The sequence below is a fragment of the Mangifera indica genome, chromosome 20 (assembly GCF_011075055.1).
Source record: "Mangifera indica cultivar Alphonso chromosome 20, CATAS_Mindica_2.1, whole genome shotgun sequence".
NCBI lineage: Eukaryota > Viridiplantae > Streptophyta > Magnoliopsida > Sapindales > Anacardiaceae > Mangifera > Mangifera indica.
Genome location: NC_058156.1, coordinates 2786686 through 2811678, shown reverse-complemented (window position 1 = coordinate 2811678; position 24993 = coordinate 2786686). Strand labels below are relative to the sequence as shown.

The 24993-nt window shown below is 32.3% G+C and overlaps 2 protein-coding genes and 1 pseudogene across 2 annotated transcripts; all 3 read right to left on the bottom strand.

Annotated features, from left to right (window-relative positions):
- Window positions 1-3997: 3997 nt before the first annotated feature.
- On the bottom strand, window positions 3998-8888 carry LOC123204122 (serine/threonine/tyrosine-protein kinase HT1-like). Its single transcript, XM_044620684.1, has 3 exons — window positions 7961-8888; window positions 6210-6665; window positions 3998-4351 (listed from the first exon to the last, which is right to left on the bottom strand). Exons 1-3 carry the CDS (start codon window positions 8318-8320, stop codon window positions 4088-4090), a joined length of 1080 nt encoding a protein of 359 aa, XP_044476619.1. The 5' UTR covers window positions 8321-8888; the 3' UTR covers window positions 3998-4087.
- Window positions 8889-16419: 7531 nt separating this feature from the next.
- On the bottom strand, window positions 16420-18467 carry LOC123204595 (CASP-like protein 4A3). The gene is given in 4 exon segments (XM_044621338.1): window positions 16420-16807; window positions 17298-17424; window positions 17794-18117; window positions 18120-18467. Coding segments are annotated over 4 exon segments (864 nt in total). The 5' UTR covers window positions 18338-18467; the 3' UTR covers window positions 16420-16612.
- A 1182-nt stretch (window positions 18468-19649) lies between these two features.
- LOC123204594 lies at window positions 19650-24723 on the bottom strand (annotated as a pseudogene).
- Window positions 24724-24993: the final 270 nt, after the last annotated feature.

Sequence of the window (24993 nt, the reverse complement as noted above, 5' to 3'; positions counted from 1 at the left end):
TTGATTAGTTCAAAATAGGGCAAAAGACTTATTCCCACCAAAGCATTGTAAAAACTCAAACTTTTATTTTTTAATTTTTAAAAACCTAAATAATTTTTTATAAACAAATTTATGTTAAAAATCTCAGTTATAATTAAGAATAAAATTGTCATTCACTAAAAATTTTATCATATTTTTCTTCTCATATTTAAAAATCTCATAATTTATTCTCTAACCCAAAATTTAAAAAGTGACAAATACTCCTTTAAGATTGGTTTCTTTTCTTCTTGGCAATGATTCGATATTTCCGATATCAGTCGTTCTCTCTCTCATCTTATCTCTGCCTCTCGATCCCTTTCCCTTCCTTTTTTAGTCATCTTCAGCCGATACGAAGATGGTTATCGTCTAAGATAAAGACATGTCATCTTTTTCTCTCAGATGAAGAGCGTTTTCATCTTGATCAAAGAGAGAAGGGAAAGATACCAAAGGGAGAGATAAGACAGGAAGGGGACGGCTGATGGTGAAAGACGGCAAATTAGTGTTGGAGAGAAGTGGAAAAAACTCTAAGGGATATTTGTCACTTTTCAAACTTTGAATTGGGGAAAAATTATGAGTTTTTTAAATCTGGGAAAGAAAATGTAATATAACTTTAGTTTTTTAAATAAATGATTATTTTATTTCTCCTTAATAGAAATTTGCTTATGAATGAATGTTTAAATTTTTGAAAGTTAGAGGGTATAAGTTTGAGTTTTCAATATACCTTGTGTGGGAATAAGCCTTTTGGCCTTCAAAATAATTAACAAGACAATAATGGTGATAAACATTTTGGAAGTTTTTTCTACAATGATCATTAAAAATGATTCTCTTTGTCATCTCATTCTCTTGGATTTATCAATTGCTCAATTGATGCCATGGAGGATGGCAAATGGGCAGCTGAGGCACAATAATTTTGGTATAGCCCTCTTCGGTCTGACATGGAAAAACGCATGTTGTGCCAAACCAGCGAGCTGAGCAGATTGTAGACATGTCAAATGAGTCGAGTCAAGTTACGAAACACATAAAATGGCCAGGCTTGGAAGGGCACGACTTACACTGTAGTAGGTCATGTTAAGCCTGTAGGGCTTCTAGACCAGGCCCGTGAACCAGAATGGCCCAACCTATACTGTTCTTGAAAATTAAAAATAAAAAATAAAGCTTTTTTTTACCATGAGCGCTGCAACCTATAGCCTACACAGCTACTGGGTTTGAAATTACTTTTTTTTCTAAATGAACCCGCCCTCCCCTACTCTCTAAACAACTCACATTCAACTTAATTTCTCAGTCTCTTATTCTCTCTTTACATTCACTTCTTTCAATTTCTTTTACATTCAACATTTTCTTTATTCAATTTTAATGTTTCAGTTTCAATTTCAATTTCTCTCTACAATTTATTCATTCAATTTTTTATTAATTTTTTTGTCTTTGATTTTTTAATAATTTTTTAAATAATTGTTTAAATTTATTAATATAAATTTTCTTTCAAAATAATACAACCGATAATCTTAAATTATAAGTCAATCCTCAAAATCACATTTTATTTATATTTTTAAATGATGTAAAATTATTTTCTATTAATAATTCACATATCTAATTAAATGACACTTTTTATTTTATTGATATCATCACGATAGACTTGTTTTTTCTAATCACGTCTTCATGGCTTATCCTACATTTGAGTTGAGACAAATTATATTTCATACACTCCACCAACAAAAAGAACTAAGTAACTTGCATGCATGGCTTTCAAACAATGTCATTCGTAATTTTTGTTATACATGTTACTATTACAATTCCTTTAATGTCTATTAACAACATAATTTTTTTTCAATTTTGTTAAGTATTATTTTTCTTTAAAATATTTTTATAATGAAAAAACTTAATTTATTCTAAACGGAAAAAGTGTGTAAATGATTGGGACGATTCCACTTTTGTAGACTCAATTGATCAAGAATTAGTGCATTGTAAACACTGTAACAAGAACCTTACATGGTCTATGTTATAGTATTTACATTGTACCCATTCTTAATAAATTGATTATACAAAAGTGACATCGTCTCAATCATTTGAACATTTTTTTTGTTTAAAATATATTAAATACTTTCATCATCAAAATATTTTAAAGAAAAATAATAATTAATAAAATTGTAAAAACAAAATAGAAACTAATTTGTTAATAGATATTAATAAAATTGTGATAGTAATATGTATATAAAAAATACGAAAGACATTGTCAGACTATCACCTACGTGAGTTATTCAATTCTTTTTGGTGGTTGAGCATATGAAAAATAGTTATCTCGACTCAAGTGTCGGGTAAGTCAAGAAGATATAATTAGAGAAAATAAGTTTATTACAGTGTCACTGATAAAATAAATTAGTTTTTCTTAAGTAGATACAACAATTAATAATAAAAAATAATTTTATATTATTTAAAAATATAAACAAAATGTGATTTGACGGATCGACTTACAATTTATAATTCTTAGTTGTATTAATTTGAAAGAAAACTTATATTAGTAAATTTAAATAATTATTTTTAAATTTTTTTAATTAATATAAAAATGGGCCAGCTCGTTATATAGGGTTGTGTCATGAGAATAGTAAAATTTGTGGGTCGGCCCAACACGACCCACCGGCACGACTAGCAAGTTTTATCATAGGTCATGAGATAAAGCTTACCAACTAATCAATACACCCGATATTATTGAGTTATTTATTGTAATTTTTATTAATTCTTTTTGCATACCAAAGTCTACTAAATGATGGATCTTAACACAACCCAACACATGGGTCTTAGTGGACCACATTTTCTAGGCCTGACACAGGAAAAAACAAGTCATGTCAAACCCCTTGAACTGAGCAAGTCATGTCATACCCCATGAAATAAGGCTTGCAAATTGATCAATACTACTCGGTATTAATGGGTTATTTAATGTAATTTTTTATTAATTATGTTTTTCACGTGAAAGTCTACTGAATAATGGGTTCTAACAAGATTAAAAATATGGGTTCGGTTATCACATTATCTGACTTTGACATCAAAAAAAGTAAGTCATGTCAAACCCCTAAGTCGAATAGGTTGTGCCGTAAACTATGAGATAAGACCTCGAGATCGATCAATATGACTCGGTATTATGAAGTTATTTATTGTAATTTTTTATTTTTTTCATATAAAAGTACGCTAAATGATGGGGCTTGACATGGTATCTTGTGTTAGAAATTATATAATTATATTTTCTATTCGGTGGTTCATGCACATTAAAAATACATTAGTATTATGCATATTAGATAAAACTATATACATAATTTTTGTGTATAAATAATGATATGTCATAATATAATTGAGTGTTATTCTATTTTTAATTTTTAATTATTCAATCAACTCTTGTTTATGCACAAAAATTGTATGTATAATACTATTCTATGCGCATTATATGTTACGGTTCATTTGATAATATTTTAAAGGGTAAATCTGATTAAACATATGCTGCAATTAATTGAGTCCTCTCTCTATGAAAAGAGAATCAGGGGAGCAAAATCCTATTTAAGGAGAATTCGGGATAAAATTATTATAAAATCAAACTTTTATTTGTCAAAGAATGTGTTTAATTTTCCTGTTACATTATTTGTGAAAATCAACAAATTCAAGCTCCTGAGATTTATGTTTATGCACAATTAAGGCGTAGAAATGAGTGGAGTCATCATATGATTATACAAATTAATGTTGATATACTGCATAATTAAAATTAAAGTGTCAATTGGGGTTCATCAAATTAAGGTTCTGATCAATTCACTTTGATTCTATACAAATTGGATTGATTCCCTTAAAGTCTGAGGCTACCTCCAAACTCATCCTTTAACACTATTTTACATTCACTCAATGCACACTAATTGATGTTTCCATAAATTTCAACCTTGGGTTGCAATTTCAGCTCCAGAAGAATGAAAAAACCAACAGCACCTACACTCTGGTTCACATATGAAGAAGCAAACAATTCTAATTCCACATCTAAAAGTCTATATAAAAACCTACACAATTGAAAATATGGTACATTTATATCACATTTGAATTAAGAAGAGCTCAGAGGCTTTAAATGAGCAGAACGATTCCATACAATGCAGTTTGGTAAGCATCTTATAACAGTATGATCAGGGGAAGAAGGTACAAAGTTTGATAAAAATTCTGGATCCTCCTCCACAGATGTCAAATAACTTTCCAAAGTCGAAACTATTTCATTAAAATGTGGTCGTTTGTCTGGATTGGTTGACCAGCAATGGTTTATGAGATGACTGAATGCCGCAGGGCATGTTGGTGGTAACGGTGGTCTAGCATTCTGCATGTAAGACAGATGTGCATGATCAATGAAACTGCATGATGTATGCTGTTTGTCAAGATATCTAATGCATGTATCAATTGAGCAAGATCAGGAATGGGAGTATATATTTACTAAATTCACCCAACATATGCAAACAGCTAGAATATGGAATCACATGAGCCAGAGAGAAAGAAAAGTAGAAATGTGAAATCAGAGTTATTAATACATAAAGGAAGCTCTTATCTGAATTTCTAGAACACTCTTGAGTTGAAGTAGTAAGCTTCAGTGCAGCGTGAGTAAACATATTGCGTATGTAAATCAGTATAAGCATCAGAAGGGAAACAAAACCTATAATAATACAATCAAGGACAACACATGTTCCATGAGACCAATAATTCATAGCAAGAGTTCCTCCTCTTTGGTTTTTCACAGTATGCAGCAATTGTAACTCCTTTACCAGTTCTTCATAGGTGGAAAACTGGGGTTTCTATTTTCAATAGATTTATAATAAAGCTATATCTCTTTACCATATCTGTTCTAGAGAGACTCCAATCAAGTGGCAACATAATGAAACTCAACATGTTAAAGAGATATGATGTCATCTAACCATTGTTTTAAATCCCAGATGAGATTGGCCAGTTGAACTGGCTTGATTGGGACCCCATGGTCATTCTGGTTCAAGCAAAAGTTTAAATCCATTTAAGCCATCGGACTGGATTAACCCGAGGTTGAATCAGGCGAATACGTTGGGTTGCAGTTCAACCTTCAAGTCAATTCAGTTAAACCATCATGTTGTCTAAAAACAATGCATCTAACCAGTCACCAGTTTTACTCAGAAGAAGCTGAAAGTTTCTCTGATATATCTATACAACTTTTCACACTGGCCTCAGTGTGGGGGGTTGTGTGCGTGTGTGCATGTAACAGACAAAACAGCAGTCCCTACACATTAATTGGCTATGAACGGAGACAGGCATATATGAGTGACTGTCACTCATGATGCCAATTAAGCATGTGAAGAATCATCTAGGAGACCAAGACTAGCAAAGGATATTATCACTATAAATGGAAATTTGCTTTTGGTAAAAAAATTGTATGATTTTATTCTACATGCAAATTGTAATGAAGGAATCAAACAAATAAACACTAAAGAACCAATAACCATGTAAAACTTGTTAGCAAATGGCAAGTCAACCATAGTTAAAAAGAACTGTGCCAAAAAGAGGTATTTTTCTACTGAACCTATGACTTTGTTAGTTGCAACGTGGAAGCAAAATACTCCACACACTCTGAAAAAACCTTGGTGTTAGGAAAAAAAAAAAATGCTTTTTTAGTGTATATACTTTTCTTGATTACATTAGCAAAATTTGAAAAGGAATAAATATAAATGAAGGAATAATATAATGGAATATAAAGGACCCTGTGCCTAAATTGAAGCATTTAGTTTTGTTCTAGTTTATGTAGTGTCATGCACTTAATGATAAAGGACGCAAACATACTAAGATAACAAGATGCATGAATAAATGTTCACTCATTTAAAGATAAATGAAGGCAGAAAATTTTGCATCATGCATTTCTACCATGACATCTTCTAACTCAAGAAAGAGAATTTTTTAAAAAATTCAGAGGATAAATTTTCGAAATCACTTAGATGATCTTATAGCAATTATCAATTGCTAAACAACACTCAACATTGTTCTTTACTCAGCCTTGTGTCTTTCTATCCTAGAATAGGTAAGGTACAGTTCATCCTATACCTAAAAAATAGGTATTAAGGAGAGATCTTGGTCCATATTGATGAGAAGTCATTATTGAATTGAGCAAGAGGTAACACAGGCAATTGTAATGCAGCATTCCAAGCTTAATCAGGTAAACTTACCTTCTGGCAGACTGCAAATGCAGCTTGTTCTGGGGTCATGTTTTCAAATGGTGTTAATGCAGTTAAAAGCTCCCAAAGAACTATGCCAAAACTGTAGACATCAACTTTCTTTGTATGGTGTTTTTCTTTAATCATTTCTGGTGCCATCCAGCGATAAGTACCTGTAAATCCCTTAGCACTACCACACTGAGATTCTAAGCACGAAATGCCAAAATCTGCTACCTTGACACACATATCTTCTCCAAGCAACAAATTTTCTGATTTGAGGTCCCTATGAAGTATTCCTTGTGAATGAAGATATTGCATTCCTTGTGCAATGTCGAGCGCTAGTTTCAGAACAAGTTTGAGTGGTACTGAATGTGGCTCCTGCTGATGAAGATATTTTCTTAGGGACCCTCCAGCTAGATACTCAGTGATTATACAAAATACAGGTGGTTTCTTACAGGCTGCAACAAACTGCACGAAAGAAAGCAAAATAGGTACACAGTATAAAATGATTGATTCCAACTCATACTTAGCTGTTGAAAATATGCATACTAACCGTTTAGGATGAACAGAAAAATTCAATAATGTTTATTGTTTTATATGCTTCCACTATTACTTGACCTGCAATACCAACTGCACTAGATAGAAATAACCCATCTATCCAATATAACCTAACACCAAAAAGACTAAGAAGGAAGTCTATTGAAAAAGGCAGTTTTAGATATAAGAAAAAACTATTAGGCCAGAAATCTTAAGTTGAATAGGCAATCTCCAAAAGCTAAAAGCAGGGGAAATCGACTAATTATCATGTGAAGCCCATGGCTTTGCTTGATGAAAAAAGAGTGTATATATATATATACGGTCCTAGGCATTTGTGGCCCATATCACTACCACCATAATAAAATCCCATCATCCCTAAACTATCAATAAACTATGTTGCCAATATTCCAATTTGTCTGTTCAAGATAAATCATAAATTTGAAGTAAAAATACAAGCCAGTTATCCCTTGCTGTCACAGGTTTCTTTTTGAGAATTAATTTTCACATCTAAATTTTGACCACTAAGGAAAAATGGAGAAAGTAACGAGAAAGAAGGGAAATAATACAGTTGCAAATCCACATTAAGAAAGCTTGGCCTATAATAGCATATTAGACACGCAGATACTGTTCATATTAGATTTAGTTTTCCACTCTACAGTATCTTAGCAATATGACTATGATCCAAATGAAAAAAGAATGAATTCTTAAAGATATGAAGTCGAGTCAGTATTTTAGAGTTTGCAAAGCATATTGAATGCCACTTCTAGGATTCTAACCAAACTTTATCTACACAAGTGAAAGAGCAACAGTAATAAATATGCACATGGGTAGTATGCAACAGATAGGCAAGGATCAATAAATGCTGACTGAAAGTTGTTGAATGCATAAAGCCGGAATACCTTGGTACGTGATAAACTAGAGGGAAAGACGACGTTACTACTGTTCTGCAGATCAGTATCATGTTGATCCCAAAAAATAAATAAATAAATAAAGGAAAAGAAAACTTTGAAGTTGTCATTTTGAAATGACTTTAAGTAGAAACAAGCACTTTTCTCTGTAAAACAAAAGCACTGAGGTTCCCATTGTGATATTAGTACTTGTTTTGCGTATGCCCATGTCCACCACCATTCTTGAGTCATTAAAATTATGAGAAAGTAAAAGCATTAAACTACTACATTCCCAGAAACATGAAAGAGTAGAAATTTCAAGAACCCAGAGGAGCTTACAGTGATGATATTAGGATGCTTTAATCGAAACAAGAGAGCCACTTCTGAAGTGAATTGTTTTTCAAGAAAAGAAGCCAAGTTTTCATCTTCCTGTGGCTGGCTAACGAGCTTGATCGCCACATCTCTCTGCTTGTATATCCCTCTATAGATTCTACTATGCCTTCCTGAAGCAAATTTACAGCCGATAAACAACTCTGACATATCGGCACTCCATTCTTCTTCCCCTTCTCCTTTTATCGCTGCACCAGAAGAGACTAAATACTCAGACCACGAAATAGCTCTCTTATATTCACCAAGAGAGAGCCTCCTATCAGGTTTGTTGTTAATGGAGATTCGCTTCAACCATTGAAAATTCTTCATGGGTTTTTTTTTATAAGATTTGATATAAATTCATCGAATTTAAACCTTCAAAGATCTTCCAAAATTAGAATGTAAAGACAAAAAAGAGAAAACTAAACTTTAAAGCTTGAAAATGCTCAAGTCATTCAACCACATTTCGAGAGATTTTATGCGCAGTGAACCACAAATAATACCTACGCAGTCTAGCACATCTCAATCATTTTAATAACTAGAAAAAAAACAGAAACAGAGAACAAAATCACAAGAAATCTAAAGTTGTCTTCATCCGATATCAACCCAGATCTCGAAACCAGGCAAGATGAAGAGAAAAACAAGCAGTCTGATTACGTAGAATATCTATAAAAAGACCTTTTTAAAAAAACAGTCAGACACACAAGGGTTTCTCAAAAAACAAATTAGGAGGGGGTTATATCGAGGTGGGTGAATCAATGGAGAAGAAGGAAGGAAGAAAGAGAATGAAAGAGAGGTGGGTGCTGGTTATTGTTGGTGGAGGTGCTGTTAGTGATGATGTGCAGTGAAAGCATATGCAAGGGCGAGCTGGCTTTGTCTCTCTCTTAACACTGTAATGCAATGAATTGCGCAACTCTTTCTTTTAACGTGCGACGATCCACTTAGAAGGAGACAAACCGGGTCCTTCCACATTATCACTTCTACTACTACTCTCTTTCTCTTTTTTGCCCTTCCCTCCTTTCGTACTACTTTACTTCAATTACAAAACTACCCTTTTCTCGTTGTCATTTATAGATTATGTTTTGGCCAGAGGACATTTTTCACCCCAGATTTATCTAATCTAAAAGTATATTTACAGTAGATAAAAAAATTTAAATAATTATTTATAAACTAATTATTATTAAAATTTGTAATTAGAGATAAAAATAAAATAATTATTTTACCTTTAAACCTTAAAATCTAAAACATTTATATTATTTTTTCTTAATTTATAAAACTAATAATTTATCTCATAATTAAACTTTTAAACATTCATCCCCCCCCCCCCCCACCACATTTCTAGGTTTCATAGCCGGTTGATATCTTCTCAAATCTGATTAATGGTTTTTTCAAATCTAGCCAAAGATCTTCTCCAACAAAGGACGACATTTCGTTGTCTATATCTAGATGATCAAGCGTCATCTAAATCAAGAAGAAACAATGAAGAACAATGAAATATCGTTCTGTCTTCCGAACGATAAAGGACGATGCTTCATCGTCTTTCATGGTGATGGTTGGTCATCTTTCGTAGCCAAATTTGGAAGAGAGGTAGAAAGCATTAATCATTAGCCAAAATAGTGATAGTTAGAGAAGGGAAATAAACTCTAGGAGTCTCAAATCTAAATTTTTCAAATTTTAAAAATAAGGGGTGAAGTGTTAATTTTTAAAATCTAAGAAAAAATTATATAAATTTTTAAGATTTTAGAGTTTAGAAGTAAAATAATAATTTTACTTTTATTTCTAACTAAAAATAATTTATGGGTAAGTATTAAGTATTTTATCTATTATATATATATATATATATATATATATATATTTAAGATTAAGTAAAACTTGGGTAAAAAATAATCCTCTCGCCTTTTATTTTTATTGGCCAAATGACCCTTCCCACTCAGACTTTGACCAAACCATAATTTCACACTCATTGAATTTGAAACACTTGTTAAAAATTATTTAATTTTAATATAAATTATTAATTTTTTATTTTTAATAAAATTATAAAATTATTCTAAATACTTAAAGTAATTTTATATATATATAATTTGAATATATAAAATAGATATATAAATAATATGTCATCATATAATTTAAAATCATTTAATCATATGATGATAGATTATTTATATATATTATTTTATATATTTAAAATAGGTATATATAATTTTATTAAAATATTTAATATAAATATCAATTATTAATATATTTTTCTTTTTATACAAAATTATAAAAATACTTGAAATTAATTTTTGACAAATAGATAAATAAAATTTTAAATTAAAAAAATAAAAAATTATAACTTCATCAAAGCCGGGTAAAAAATAAGTGATAGGACGTTTTGTTTTCATCTCATACAACAAGCCTAAGTCCTTTTTTGGCGGCATAATTTGGTATAGCCGTATAGGTAATAATAATAAAAAGAAAGAGGAAAGAAAAGAGAGGGGTAGTTAAGGAAAAGAATGAAAGTTACGAAGGAAAGAGAGAGGCATTTTGAAACAGAAAGAGAGAGTGTTGGGAAGAGAGAAATAGTGGAGCCCACACTAACACAGTGGTATCCGTGGGTGTGTCGGACAAAGCCGTATGGTTGTATGGTCCTCTTCCGTATACGGTCTCTTCTTTTCTTCAATCAATTTTTCCTATTCCCACTCGCTTTCTTAGAACGCGTGTCTCACGCTACTCTTCATATTATGTTTTTTTAAATAATATTCAATATTTATCATATTTTTTAAATATAAAATATAATTTTAAATATATTAATTAAATAATAGACGTTTTATTATATAGATTAAAAAAATTAATTTTAAATTATTAATTTTAAATAATTTTTTTAATTCAATAAATTTTATCAAATTTGATTAAATTTTAAATAAATTAATATTTATGTATAAATTAAATTAGATTATAAACCAGTTTACAGTTTAACTAATTAAACGGAATAATTGAATCTGATTTTTTAAAAAATTACGGATGCCAATTTGGTAAAGTTTGAAGGAATAGTATTTCCTATGTCTAACAAACAACAAAAATAAATAAATAAATAAAAATATTAAATAGATTCTGTTTCTACGGAAATAAAGTATGGTAAAGTACGGTACAAAATTCCACAGCAACACCTAAGCCCAGCTCTCCGATGAGTCCAATCAATGTACGGATAAAAAAATAAATAATAAAAGACAGTATCTGGGGGTTAATGTCGCCCAAGCCACTGGACTAGGGCGAAAGTAAGTAAGATCCATTTTTATTTTTTTCTACGAAAAAAATGTCTAATTTTAGCAATTCTACGTGTAAAGTTTGAAATTTAAATTATATAATGTGTTGTGGTATGTTTAATTGATTTTAAATTAAAAATAAATTTAAATTTAATTATATAATAATATATTATTTTGAATATTTAATTAAAAATTTAAATTTGAATATGTATAATTTTATTAATTTTTAATCTTATTTATGATGTGATTACACTTTTTCACTTATCAATTTAAACAAATTAATTATTCACTCAAAAAAATTTAAATATAATTATAAAAGCATATATTTTGGTTCACAAAATTGAGTGTTGATGTTGAAAATCACAACAACGAGGGATAGATCAAATTGTGAGATTAATTCGGTGCAAGCAAATTGAAAACAATGATATTCTAATGAATATGGTGATATTTTGTAAGTAGTTCACTTTGCTACTTTGAAACTTATGGCAACCGTTATGTTTTGAGTGTTTTTTGTTACAATTTAGCAACATAATAGAATGAACGTTAAAAGTGTTATCCAAAATCTTTGTGCAATCTTAATTTGTAAAACAAGAGACAATGTTACATATGTAATTACACAGTTGAATGTTTTAATCTTTTGTAGAATGAATCTTGACAGATCCAATAGGAATTGATCATTATACCTTAATGGTAGGGGATGAAAAAAAAAATGTTGAGAAGATTATGGAAAACAATTGTAACTCCTAATAGTTCATTTTCTCGCTCTTTGGTCAAAAGGTTTTCTTCTGAAATTGTGTCGTGAACTTGTGTGTCGGTGTCATGGTTGATTGTTGCATGCAACTTGTATAGATATTCATTACATAATGATTTATTGTTTTTTTTTCTTGTCTTTTGGTGAGAGTTTGACTAAGAAAGGTAAATTTTGATTGCATAACTTTTCTCCTATTTTTGGAGTGTGAGTAAGGTTTTTGAAACTTTTCATCTTTTTACATAAATGAACAACATATGAACAAATGAGATCTTTTATTTGGAATACATTGTGAAAGTAGCAATTTCAATTTGCATTAAATACGACACATGTGCTTGTGTATGTCTATTGTAGTGATTTAAATCAACATAATGTCGTGTTTGGCACAACACATCTACCTTGTTGGAACAGCAACATATGTCATTGAATTGACTTATATGGTTGAGATTGTTTCTCGTTTGTTATTAAAATGTCTATAAAGAATACTTCAAACCCAACTTCTTCTTTTCCCTTAAGTATTTCAAGCACTCAAACTTTTAAACTTCTTTTGCAAAACATTTAGATTTCCAAAACAAAATATTTGAACTCTTTAGCCTTGGAAGTTGTCCGGCAATTCCAATAGTTTCTCTAAACTCTTGCAACATCTCTATGAACTATCTCAAGGTAGGTTTCTTTATTTTTACATATCGTATTTTGTGTTTTAGCGTTTTTATGTTTGCATGTTGTTTATGTGTTTAGATGTTACCTGGGTAGCTTTGTAAGACTGAACAATAATATTTAAAGAATAATATGTTGTTAGGGCTTTTTAATAGGGTTTTGGTTAGGGTGGGAGTCCATTTTTAGACTTGTAGGCAGTCAATTATTGGTCAAGCTTTCCAATACTAACAATCATCTTATGCACGATTTCCATATATCTCTAGAAGTTTGACCGATGATAAGAGTACAAAATTATTGATTGGTTTAGAGGTCTCCTTAACCAATATCAACGTTTTGTTGGTGATGAGGGTATAAAAGGATATCGTAGTAGATCCTTCAACTTACACTGGCAAAAGATTCCTGTTTTCAATATTTATTGACATTCTTCTAGAAATTCAAAATTAGATTATTTCAAGCCAACAAATTCTTCATTGGCTATCATTTATTTTCTAATAGGAACAATGTATGACCAATCAAACTTATTGTACATGACATGAATAGTTTCATACTTATACACCATATGAAACATAAGTATTCGTATCAGATCTAATTGTGATATCCTAGGCGAAGAATCAATAGTATACCAATACAATCCTATGACGAATCATTAACTACATATTACATATCCATGTGATTCATCATAATCATTAGCCATGTTTGAATAACGGTTCACTAGTTGTTAATGCATACTAATGTTCAAATGATATGACTTTCGTAGTCATCCGAACAAATATCATCTCATAATAGTCAACAGAGGCACTTAGTATGCGTATATGTTATTGCCCAATTAACATCGCATACGCAAGGAACGCTTCAATGAATTGATCTTTCAAAGATCCATATCCTTCGAACAATTTATATACATATAATATATTTAATAAATAAATAAATAAAATGAAACATAACATACATATGAAATTCAAAACACTTATTTTATTAATACAAGATAAAACGCTCTGAAACTGATAACATGATTGGTTTATAAGACATGTACTAGCAACCGTTATATACAATTTGTATAGATACTCATAATGATTTATCATCTCTTTTAAGTTTTTTTTTTTGGAATTCGATTCACGAAGAGTTTGACCGCATATGATATAGTACAAAATTAATATCTCTTGTATGTTTAAAATACAAACAAATAATTTTCCTTTGATCATTTGAAAATTAATTCAAACGGAATCCCATCATCAGGATGTCTTCAATATATTTCCAACTATATAGCTTCATCTTGGTTGAGTTCTATCAAGGTTTGCCCTTGCTTTCTTTGTTAGCAACGAAAGCCACTCGTTACTATTTTTTTAATTTTATGTTTTATAATTTATTAATAATAAAATTATTATAATTTGGCTTGATAAAGTTTCAATTTTGTAAATTATATAATAAATAAAGGGTACTGACATATCTCACTAAAGTTTCTTTTAAAATATTATATAAAAAAAAAAAAGAAATCGTTACAAAAGTGTAAAATTACCATTCGCTCCTTTCCTTTGTCAACCATTTCGCCTTGTACTTCAATTAATTATTAATTAAAGTAGAAGTTATACTCGTGTACATACATTAATGATTTATGAGTGTCACAGGTGTTACGTCCTTATCATCATCAATTGTCTTATATAAATATATATATATTATTAATTTACAAAATAAAAATTTGTGTTGAAAACGAATGTCTGAGGTTGGCAACAATTAATTTGATAATATTAATTAATTAATTGATTGTAATTATCTCCATAATTTAAGGGACGTGCACATGACATGCAGACGTCCCTTCTCAACTGGACCAAAAATAAGCAATATATTATAAAACAATCTGCAGAATTAAATATATTATCAGTATAGGATAGGGCAAAGCGCCTATTCTCACCGAGGGTTAGTGTTTTTTTAAGTTTTTATTTATTAATTTTAAAAAATTTAAATATTTATTTATTTATTTATTAATTTTTAGAGTTGTGCTAAAATTAAAATTTTTACTTAGTGAAAGTATTTAAAAAAGCTAAAAATTTAATTATATTTCCCTATCCTTTTAAAAACTAACAACTCCCCCTCCTTCCCTCCCTCCCTCCCACCCACCCACCCACCCACCCACCCAAGTTATGAAAAATCACTATTTTTTTTAATGACAACTCTTCGACAACAATCCTTTCTCTGCTCCTTGGTGTTTTCTCTCTCTCTCTCTCTCTCTCTCAACTTCTTTCTCCCTCCTGATCTCTCCCGACCATCTCCCTGATGAAGATAACTTGTCGTACGTCTTCGTCTCAGAGTCTTCGTATTCGTCTTCGTCCTACACATTTCATCTTTATCTAAGATGTCAAAGATACGACAAAGAAAGACCGGGAGGGAGAGAAAACACCGACTATCAGAGAAGAGATTGTTATTAGAGAGTTGCCATCAAAACCCTGGGGGGAAATAGTAAATTTTCAAACCTTAAGAGGAGATTGTTAGTTTTGAAAACACTAATATTTGGATGGGAATAAGTCATTTGGCCTATAAGATATTGCTTGTTATAAAAAATTGTATTATAAATTTAATTAATTAATTAATTAATTAATTGTTTGGCAAGCAAGGCCAAAAAAGAGAGTGAAATTGTTGTAAAGATGGGAATAATAGAGAATATTTGTCATGTAGTTGAAGAAATATTATAATATAATGTTGTCAGCTGAACATGGGGTGGTATGGTCATGAAGGAAACCCCTTTGTTTCTTTCAAAGTAAATGTGTGTATATATATATATATATATATATATATATATATATATATAAAAAAACAAGCAAAAAAAGGCTCTCCAAATAACTTAAGCTTGTCTTTTCTTTTCTAATCGAAAGACGACAACAACAACAACAAAAGAAAAACCAAAGTCTACATGACAAGTAAAATTGTCTAACTACCTCTCTTAAAAGGCCTACCACGTGAACCCCCCTTGAATTGCATAAGACGACCAAAATTACAAATGCTTCCAATTTTTATTCCCATGCCATGACTCTTCACTAATTACCATCTTCAATTATTTTGGTGGTTGGCTGGCTGGCTCGCTCGCTATGTTAACTTGGGACTAGTTGTCAATTTTTGTAAGCTGTTTGATGGTTGTTGGATTCAGACAAGATATGTCTTAAATACTACTCATCTCATCTAAACGTCTATGTTTTCAATATATCTTACTATAAAATTATATGTATTTAATTTTAAATATTTAATTAAATATCTAAATAATGTGTACAAACTTGAGACAGATGTTGGGCTAATGATGGCTTGATCATGGGCAAAGAGACAACCAAAGACGGAGGAATGAAAGCGTATTTGGGGGGCATTACAAAATGAAGATTTTGAAAAGGGTGAAATCTAGAGTGGGGGGAAAAATTCATTTTTTAAACTTGATTAGATATTATTTTATCTTTAAATTAAACTCATTTAACTCTATAATAACTTGTATAAATATGTATACATTTATATATCTATTTTGAATACATAAATAAATATATGTTTTTATATATATATCATCATATAATTAGATAATTTCAAATTAAAGATAAAAAAATCTAATCACATAATCATACACATAAATATATAAACATTTATATAATTAAATATATGCGTATAATATAACTCCTGTATTTTATCTTACTTTTCATCATCACATACTAAAACACGTAGCCTCATCTGTTGGGCTTCAAAAAAGCTTATTTGAGGCCCAACTGCAGGTACCCGAGCCCTTCTGTTCATATGAATGAAAATCAGACTACAGAAATGCTTGATATCTATTAGAAATAATGAAACTTAAATTATTACATTATTTTTCCAGTTTGAAAGAACATTATAAATATATATACCCGTGGAGAAAAATTGTCCCTGTACAACATGAAAATTGAATTACCACGTTCATTTTTTGCATAATGTAAATGACCCAAATATGATGCAAGGTTGCTTTTGAAATCATTTGGCATCTCCATTACATAGATAGTAACCAGAAACGACGGAGCTGAAGGCAAATGCAATAAAAGCTAGGAAAGACATTGCAACTGATGCACTAGCCATCTCTGTGAACTCATCCTTGCCCCAATTTGACTGCCAGTCATCAACCCGAGTGGCTGCTGCTGATGACGAGGAGATCAGAAGATAAGCTAGCATCTGCCAGTTGAAACAACAAAATTACATTTCTTTCAGTACTGCAGATATGTAAACCCCCTTTTCCTATTATGTAATTGTAACCAAATCTATGCGTGCACGTTTGTGAAGTAAACTCTATTTATAAGATCCTCATCCAACCAATGAAGGATCACTTATGCCATGCCATACCCCAACTAATTTGAGCATACATGCCTATGACTGAATTTATCCTCCTACTCCAATTCACAGACAAAAATCAATGAATGCCGACAGATAAAAAAGGTAGGACAGCGACAACTTAGGATATTAAAACAAAAATTGTGAGTCTTTACATTTCTAAATTTAGGTATTACAGCACTTTGTGGCAGTTGCAAAACCATGAACCCTCAAGTCAGTGAACGCATACAACTATAAATATCAAGCTAAATGAGAATGGGCCTAAAATTTAGACTGGCCAATAATCATCAGTATAGAATAGAAAGATTCATTGCATTGGGATAGATAAACTTGCCTGATCCATAAAGAAATCAAAGAGACACCTAGCATGGATGTGCTTAACTTGGCTCCCTATCATCAAATAGTAGGCTGCTTGAAATCCCGCGTATACAAACGCAATAACATTGATCGATAAACAATACCTGTCATCAAGTTGCATCATAACATAGAAAATTTATTAAAGAAAAAATGATAAAATAGATCATAGAAGCCAAGTTTCATAATAAAGAAAACATAAGGTGCAGTGGTTGTTGCACTTACTATTCAAAGGTCTTAAAATAAGGTCCAGACGCAGACAATTTAAGGAAAATTAATATTGATGCACTGAAGTATAAATGATAAAGGCAATTGACTATAATTCAGTAGCTAAACAACCGCAAAATTACATGAAAAACACTCAAAATCACAGTCCAACTGTAAAGCTATGTTTTTTACTTCTATAACAGTTAAAGATTAACTGAATTCAATTCTGTGAGAAATATTCAGAGACTAAAAAGTAATAGTAACCCAACCTGTATTCTTTGTAACGGTCATAGGAATCGCCACTCCAGCCCTTAGTCTTGTCGGCGGCCATAACAGAGAAAGAAATCAAGCACAAAACCACCTCGATTAACCTAAAACCTATATTCACCACTCTCAATTTCTCAACAGTCCTAAATCCCCTTCCCGCACCGAATCTCACGCCTGCTCTAGGCTCTACAGTGGTTAACGGCGGAGGCCCGTTCTCCCGAACTGCCTTTTGCAAATTCAGCAACGAAGGCGGAGGCTGAGGTGGCTCCACCGTCTTCTGTACCACCGGGAACACTGCGTTAAGTTGTCGCTCACGGCAACTATCGCTTTGGAGTTGGGTTTCTCATCGGGATATTTGGGTGATTTTTGAGGCGAGGCATCGGGCGAGGCGGACTGAAAAGAGGAAGGGGAATCTAGAGGGTCGGGATCGCCCCGGTCGGAGAAGGTCGGGGTGCCGTAACGGAGCGGCGAGTGCGACGACTCAACGTGAGGGCGTGAGTCGGAGTGCGAGGATGATGATCGTTTCATGCTGTTGGATTTTTTCATATTTTGTTGCTTGGTTGAGTTGGAGTATTGATCTCCATCACATTTGGTTTGGGTTTTCAAGGGAATTTAAAGAGGGAAAAAGTTTGTTTGGGAAGTGAGAAAAAAACAAAAGTAAAAAAGTGAAAGCGAGAATCTTTAAAGCTTCAACTTCATGTTTCCGTTCTGCTGTAATTAGGCATTGGTTGATTACTCTTGTTAGATGAGGTGGCAATTATGTATTGGCCCAGGTGCACAAAACAAGACGTACATATCTTGGCTTAAAATTATTGGATTATGGGGGAGGTTTAAGTAGAATGTAGAGGTAGAAAGTAGATAGGTGAGATTATTTAGCATTATTATGCTGAATGAATGACTATCCCCCAAGTGAAGAGAAATTTGATAAAATGACAATTTTCCATACTTAAGTTTTGAAAAATCTATTTGTCCATATATCATTCCTTGTAATATAAAAGGGTAGAGAAGTCATTTTATCCCAAAACCCTTCAATTTCTTATCATCCCTATCTTCATCTTTGTCCCCATTGTAACTTCCATTACCATTTCCATTACCATCTTTGTCCCATTGATCACTAAAATTTAAATTAAAGTGTTTAAGTTATTTTTGCTTCTTTCATTGTTTCTACTCTCTTTCATTTTTGTTATCTTTATCGAAATTGTTGTATTTAATCGCAGGGATGATAGTAACCCTATTTTATTTTGCGTAATGTGAGAGAGATACCTAATTATCAAAACTAATGTTGAATTTTAATAAATTAAAAATAAAATAAAATTTTCAAACTTAAAGGGTAAAAATAGTTTCCTACTCAAAATTTGTCATTCAACCCTTATTAATATTCTATTCTAAAACATCCAACCAAGCTTTATGTGGGCAATAGCTTTTTCATTTCTTTAGAAGTGGGCTATCCTTTCCCCAATTTCCTTCCTGCTTTTTATTTTTACTTCATATCAAGATACGTATATCAAACAATTGACCTTACTTTTGCTATTGCTTTTCCCTCACTATAGATTCCAGTCCAGTTGTATATACCTAAGCTTAATTAAACCTTAGCTCTTAAGATGATGTCTCCTTCTGCCTTCTTTTTTGCTTTTTCTACTTTATAAAATTTCATATCTACTTTCCATTCCAAAGTTGATCTCTTCTCCTTTAAAAATTCCTGTTCACATCCTTATTTATTTCAATAATTTGTTAATGCTTCTAAACTGGCCCCAACAAACTTAATAGATGATGAACAATATAAACTGTTATAACCCATTCATCCAATGATTCTACCAAAGATTTAGACAAAATATAACCTCACTCACAGGCAACTACATTTAACTGTTAATAAACACTCAAAAGATGTCTATTTTATTCTAAAAGAACAATTTTAGACACTAATCTCAATATTAGGTCATTTAACAAAACTGATATATACCTTTAAACAAAACAAGTGGGAAAAGGACGACACAACTTACAAACATCAAAGGCACTAGCATCGGATGCTTTATCTCTCTTGCTGTTTTGAAGTTATATATAAGTTAATAAAAAAACTAACTAGATGGCTCGGTTGGGTAATGTTAATCGATTAAACCACACAAGGAAACTTTGCTCTGGGACAATGTAGAGGAAACCAAGATCTGCGACTTTGATGGTCCAATGCCCTACAGAAAACAAGAACCAGAAAAATAAACAAACTCTACCAGAATACATCCTAGATGCCAAATAAGTGGAGTTGTTAATTCTCCTAAGATTTCTCTTAAAAGAAGAAAGGCTATAAAAAATCCTGGGCAAAATAATTTAACTACCTTGCCATTAAGTTGAAACAGTTCACCATGAACCCATTTAGGATTTCGGAACCCAAATTCTGCTATTCTTCCTTGCCCACTGTAACTTGCAACCTGGAAAAGAAAAAGCTTTTACAATTAATCTATTGTCTGAATACTCTAATCCAACCAAATTGATACAGCCAAGAGAGTGTCCTAAATTCTAACAAATACACTGCATTTTAACTTGTAAGCCCCTTGTTCTAAGCAATCTATATCTATTTCACAAATGTATTACTAAACAATGGGCTTGAAAATAAATTTAGCGCCTTGAATCTTCCAAAACATGGTTCTGAGAAAAGGGCATTAACAAAGAAGTCACTGACTAAAAGCTTAACTCATTGAAAAAAGATATCTAAAATAATTTTAAAAATTAAGACATACAACCAAATGATTGCAAAAAAGTGACAGTAATGTAACATAGGCATTTTTTTTTGAGGACAATGTCATATAGGCAAATAAAATGTTGGAAGTGTCTATGTTCAGCCGCAGGATGATTTGGACCTGGGTCCGGGATTTGCTAAAAAATAATACATATTTAATTTTGTGTGTTGAAGAAGGGAAAAAGACTTGGGGGAAAGGGTATTACCACTCCCAGTTCATCCGGATATTTTCCACGGTTAGAACGGTGACTGCCTTTCCCAATTTTGGCGTGAAATGTCATGTAAGATCCAGAAGGATTTCGGTTAATTCAAACCTCTCACCATATGAGCTTTAAACCTAAATGATTGTATACAAAAACCAGGACAAATGACAAGTTATTTTAGAAGATACAAACCTGGCCAGCAGGAACATTGACGCCCCCAGTCAGTTTTACCACCTTCACGTATTCAAAAAACTCAACATCTGAAGACTAGTCATTCTCTCCGTTCCACTGACCATATATGCGCCTCAATTGCACAACTTCAGTGCCACAAGGGCTGAATGCACCAACATAAAGTCATACATTTTAACCAGCAAACCTAAAATTTCTATGTTGGAAGACAAAGTCCCAATATATATATATGTACTTGTGCATGCAGCTATACTCACCATCGAATGGATCTACATTTCCTTCAGAAGTGCTAATTCGACTAAAAGTTGTATATTCAGATAGTCTACTCTGCTTCTGTGCCTGACTGACAGCAAGTTTCACAATTTCACGTTCATCTCTAGAGTCATAAGAAAAGTTATCAAATAACCTGGTTAGTCATGCAAAGCATTATGACAATCAAAAGCAGCACATAAATCCCAATGGGTTGAGCAATGCAAAAACCATGATTGTAGACTTCAAAAGAATTTCAAATTAGTAAATGAGTATCAACCAATCATAAAAAATTGACTTCCCAAACTGCTATCAAGATTTATAGATATACAAAATAATATCTCAATTTTCCAGTTATTCTTAGATGAACGGTTCTGAAGCTGAAGCATTTAAGACTTTGACAGGAAAGTATTTTTTTTTTATAAATTTTTATGCACAAGATAATGAGATTATGAGAATTAAAAGTCTGTCTATGTTAGGATCTCAAGTGCAAGGTATGAGACTTAGATCCCACATTAGAAAGTATGGACAACTAGTATGAGGTTTATTTATATGGTCTTGGGTTCTCCCATCTCAATCGCTAGCTTTTGAGATGTGGTTCTCCTAAGGTTTGTATCATTTGGTATCAGAGTCATCATCATGTCTCCCAGTTATAATCGTGCGACGCGAGTGGTGACGACGGCATTACAGTGTTCACCTGGGGCTAGCAAGGAGCTAGCGCACAGCCAGCCTGCGTGGGTGCCGGGGCTGCGGAGCGTGGTGGTATGTTAGGATCTCAAGTGCAAAGTATGAGACTTGGATCCCACATTGGAAAATATGGACAACTAGTGTGGGGTTTATATGGCATTGGACTCTCTCATCTCAATAGTTAGCTTTTGAGATGTGGTTCTCCTAAGGTTCGTATCAGTCTATGCTTCAACAAACCCTTGCTTGTATCTGTATTCAATAAAGAGCCTCACCTATGAGACCAACTATGAGTAAAACAATGTTGAATGGATACGAGCTTGTAAAAAACCCAACTTCTTGAATCTAATGGATGAAATCCAAAATTTCACCTTTGAAGAGGCCTTTTCGGAACTCCAAAATGCCTTGGCTATTTCAGAAGGCATAAGTTCCGAAACACCTTGAGCTGCTATAGCAGCTACTTTCACTTTAGATAATTTACTTTTCCCATTGTCATAATCAAGACTTCTCCCAGGAACACGCAACACAAAATAATCTCTCTCCATATCTTTAACATTGGCTGGCAGACACACATAATTATCCTTGGTAGGAGTATCCTCATTATTATGTACAACTCCACCAATAAAAAGTTTTGTATCCAAATCCTTTCCATCTTCTGAAGCGCCATCAGCTGCTTCAAGAGCAGCTCCATCATGTTGAATCTCTTCCAAGTGATCAATTTCACCATCAGAATCCTCACCAGATCCTGTCTCCTCATCATCTTGCATCAACTGCTTCACAGAATCAGTACCATCCATCACTTCTTCGGTGACATCGATATTCTTAACTTTCACTTTGAACCCTGGAATTTTTTCTTTAAGAAAATTTATAATACTTCTGATCCCTTCCTCAGTTGCTCCTTCAATACTGATGCCCTTGTACACTTCTCTCTGCCCTAATTTCGGTTCCTTGAACATCCACAACAGATGTACTATCAACTGCAGAGGTTGATGGATTTTTAGTGGACTTGGAAGGTGAACTTGCAGAGTTTGTTGAACTTCCCTTTGCCTGTTGCAAATATACTACCTTCCAACAAATAATATCAGATTCAAATGTCTATGTCATTTTTGGCATCAGAAAATTAATATTTTTAACCATTTGAACTTTACCTGCATCACATAGGATTCCTCATCATCTTTGACCACAAAGATTTCAAATAGGTGAGTTCCAGGGGATGCAGTGACCAATTGTCTGTACCAAACTATAATTATGACACACTCTGGATGTATGAAACTTTAAATAACACCACAAAGGATTCATAACTTGGGCTGTAATTCCTGGCAACAAATCTGCCAACACCAGGTGTTGTGTGTACTAATCTGCCAAATGGATCATCCAAATCCTTGGAGTACCCCACTCACCAGCCAACCTGCCAAAACGATGATAGAGGTCAATTAAACATTTTAAATAGCCACATTCAGGGGTCAGATTTAAGAAACCCCATATCAATATACGGTCAACCCAAGCCATACAAAAAACTAATGGCATCTCACTATCACAAACAATGAGTGTAGAAACTGGACGGAGAATCTATTCATCACATCCGTCTAAAGCAAACGGCCACCAACAAAATCTCTGAGAGATATGAACACAGCCAATCTACAATTTGTTTAACCAATAACTGAGTTCCAACATAAAAAATAAAAGATAAAATATAGAGTTGAACTGAATATAATTAAATTAGAGACACCCTCGAAACATAAGAGTACTGGAAAAGCCCACTACAATTGGTAAGAATCTTGCCTGAATAAAAAATAAAATTCTGGAGTAATTCATCTAGAATATTATAATTTTGTATTAAAGTATCTATGCTTGAATTGTCTTCAAGTTAATAAATCTTTATTAACATAATAACAAGTGAAGGTTCAGAAGATTACCAGTCCACTTCCTGTGTATCTACACAATCTAGATGCATCATGATAGCGCTCCTCATCTATTGCGGTCTGAAAGAAACAACAGATCAAAATTAAGAAACAAAACATCATGCGATAGGTGATTACTTCAAGGGGCTATAATTTACAGGTCAAGCCTTCAACTGAGACATTATTTCTGCTAAAGTATCCTTTGAAGTAGCTTCTGCAATGGCCTTTTTCAACTCGGCAGCTTCTTCAAAGTCTTCATTTTCAATTGCATCTTCAAGTTGAAACTACAAACCAGAGCAATTCATTCCAGTTAGAAAAAAGAAAACAAAAATGCCCCTTGTAAGTTGGTTTAGACTAAGAGTTCTTAGTAATATTTGAACAATTAATCATAACCACGTTTCCCATGGGGCTATATCTAGTCTGCTCAGTTTACATGAAGTGACGATATCAACTAATAAAATCCACCAAACAATCGGTAATGAACAACTATGAAACATGCAAATGGAGGTTCAAAGGACAAAACCCAACAAAAGAATGTGAAAAATAACAAAGAGCAACCAACAAAAGATATAAACAGGCTAAGAGAAACACATAGAGACACCAAAAAAAAGTGCCTTTAGAACAGAGGCATAGCTCTCAGCTTGTTCAATCTCAGAGAAGTGGCGAGTCCATCGATTCCAATCCCAATCCAAACAAGAAGAAGTGTTAATGGTATTATTGCTATTGTTAGTATTGCTGCAGGGACAACAGAAAGATATAGGATTCTTAGACTTGTTGTTTTTGGAAGACGAAGCGTAATTTGAACTCCAACATCCCAAAACAAAACTCGAACTGCTGGATTTCTTGACAGAGAAACCTAAGCAACGGAAAGATCTCACTTGGGATGCCGAAATTGTATGAATCATATTCATATTCATCCCCTTGTTACCATTATCTCTCTTTCTTCAGTTCCTAGTTGTTTGGAATAATGTGAAATAATATGTGTACTTATTTTTGGTATATAATAATTTGTCATCATGTAATTATATGATTTTAAAACATATATCATCATATGATAAAGAAACATTTAATCACATAATAACATCTTATCTGTGTATATAAATTTTATACTAAAAATAGATATACATAATTTTATTATTGGAATAATATGGATAGAGTCGCTGGATGTGTGTATATATATATTATTTTTTATTTAATCGTTTAGAAACTTTTTCCATAAAATTCATAAAAATGTGGTTAAGATTT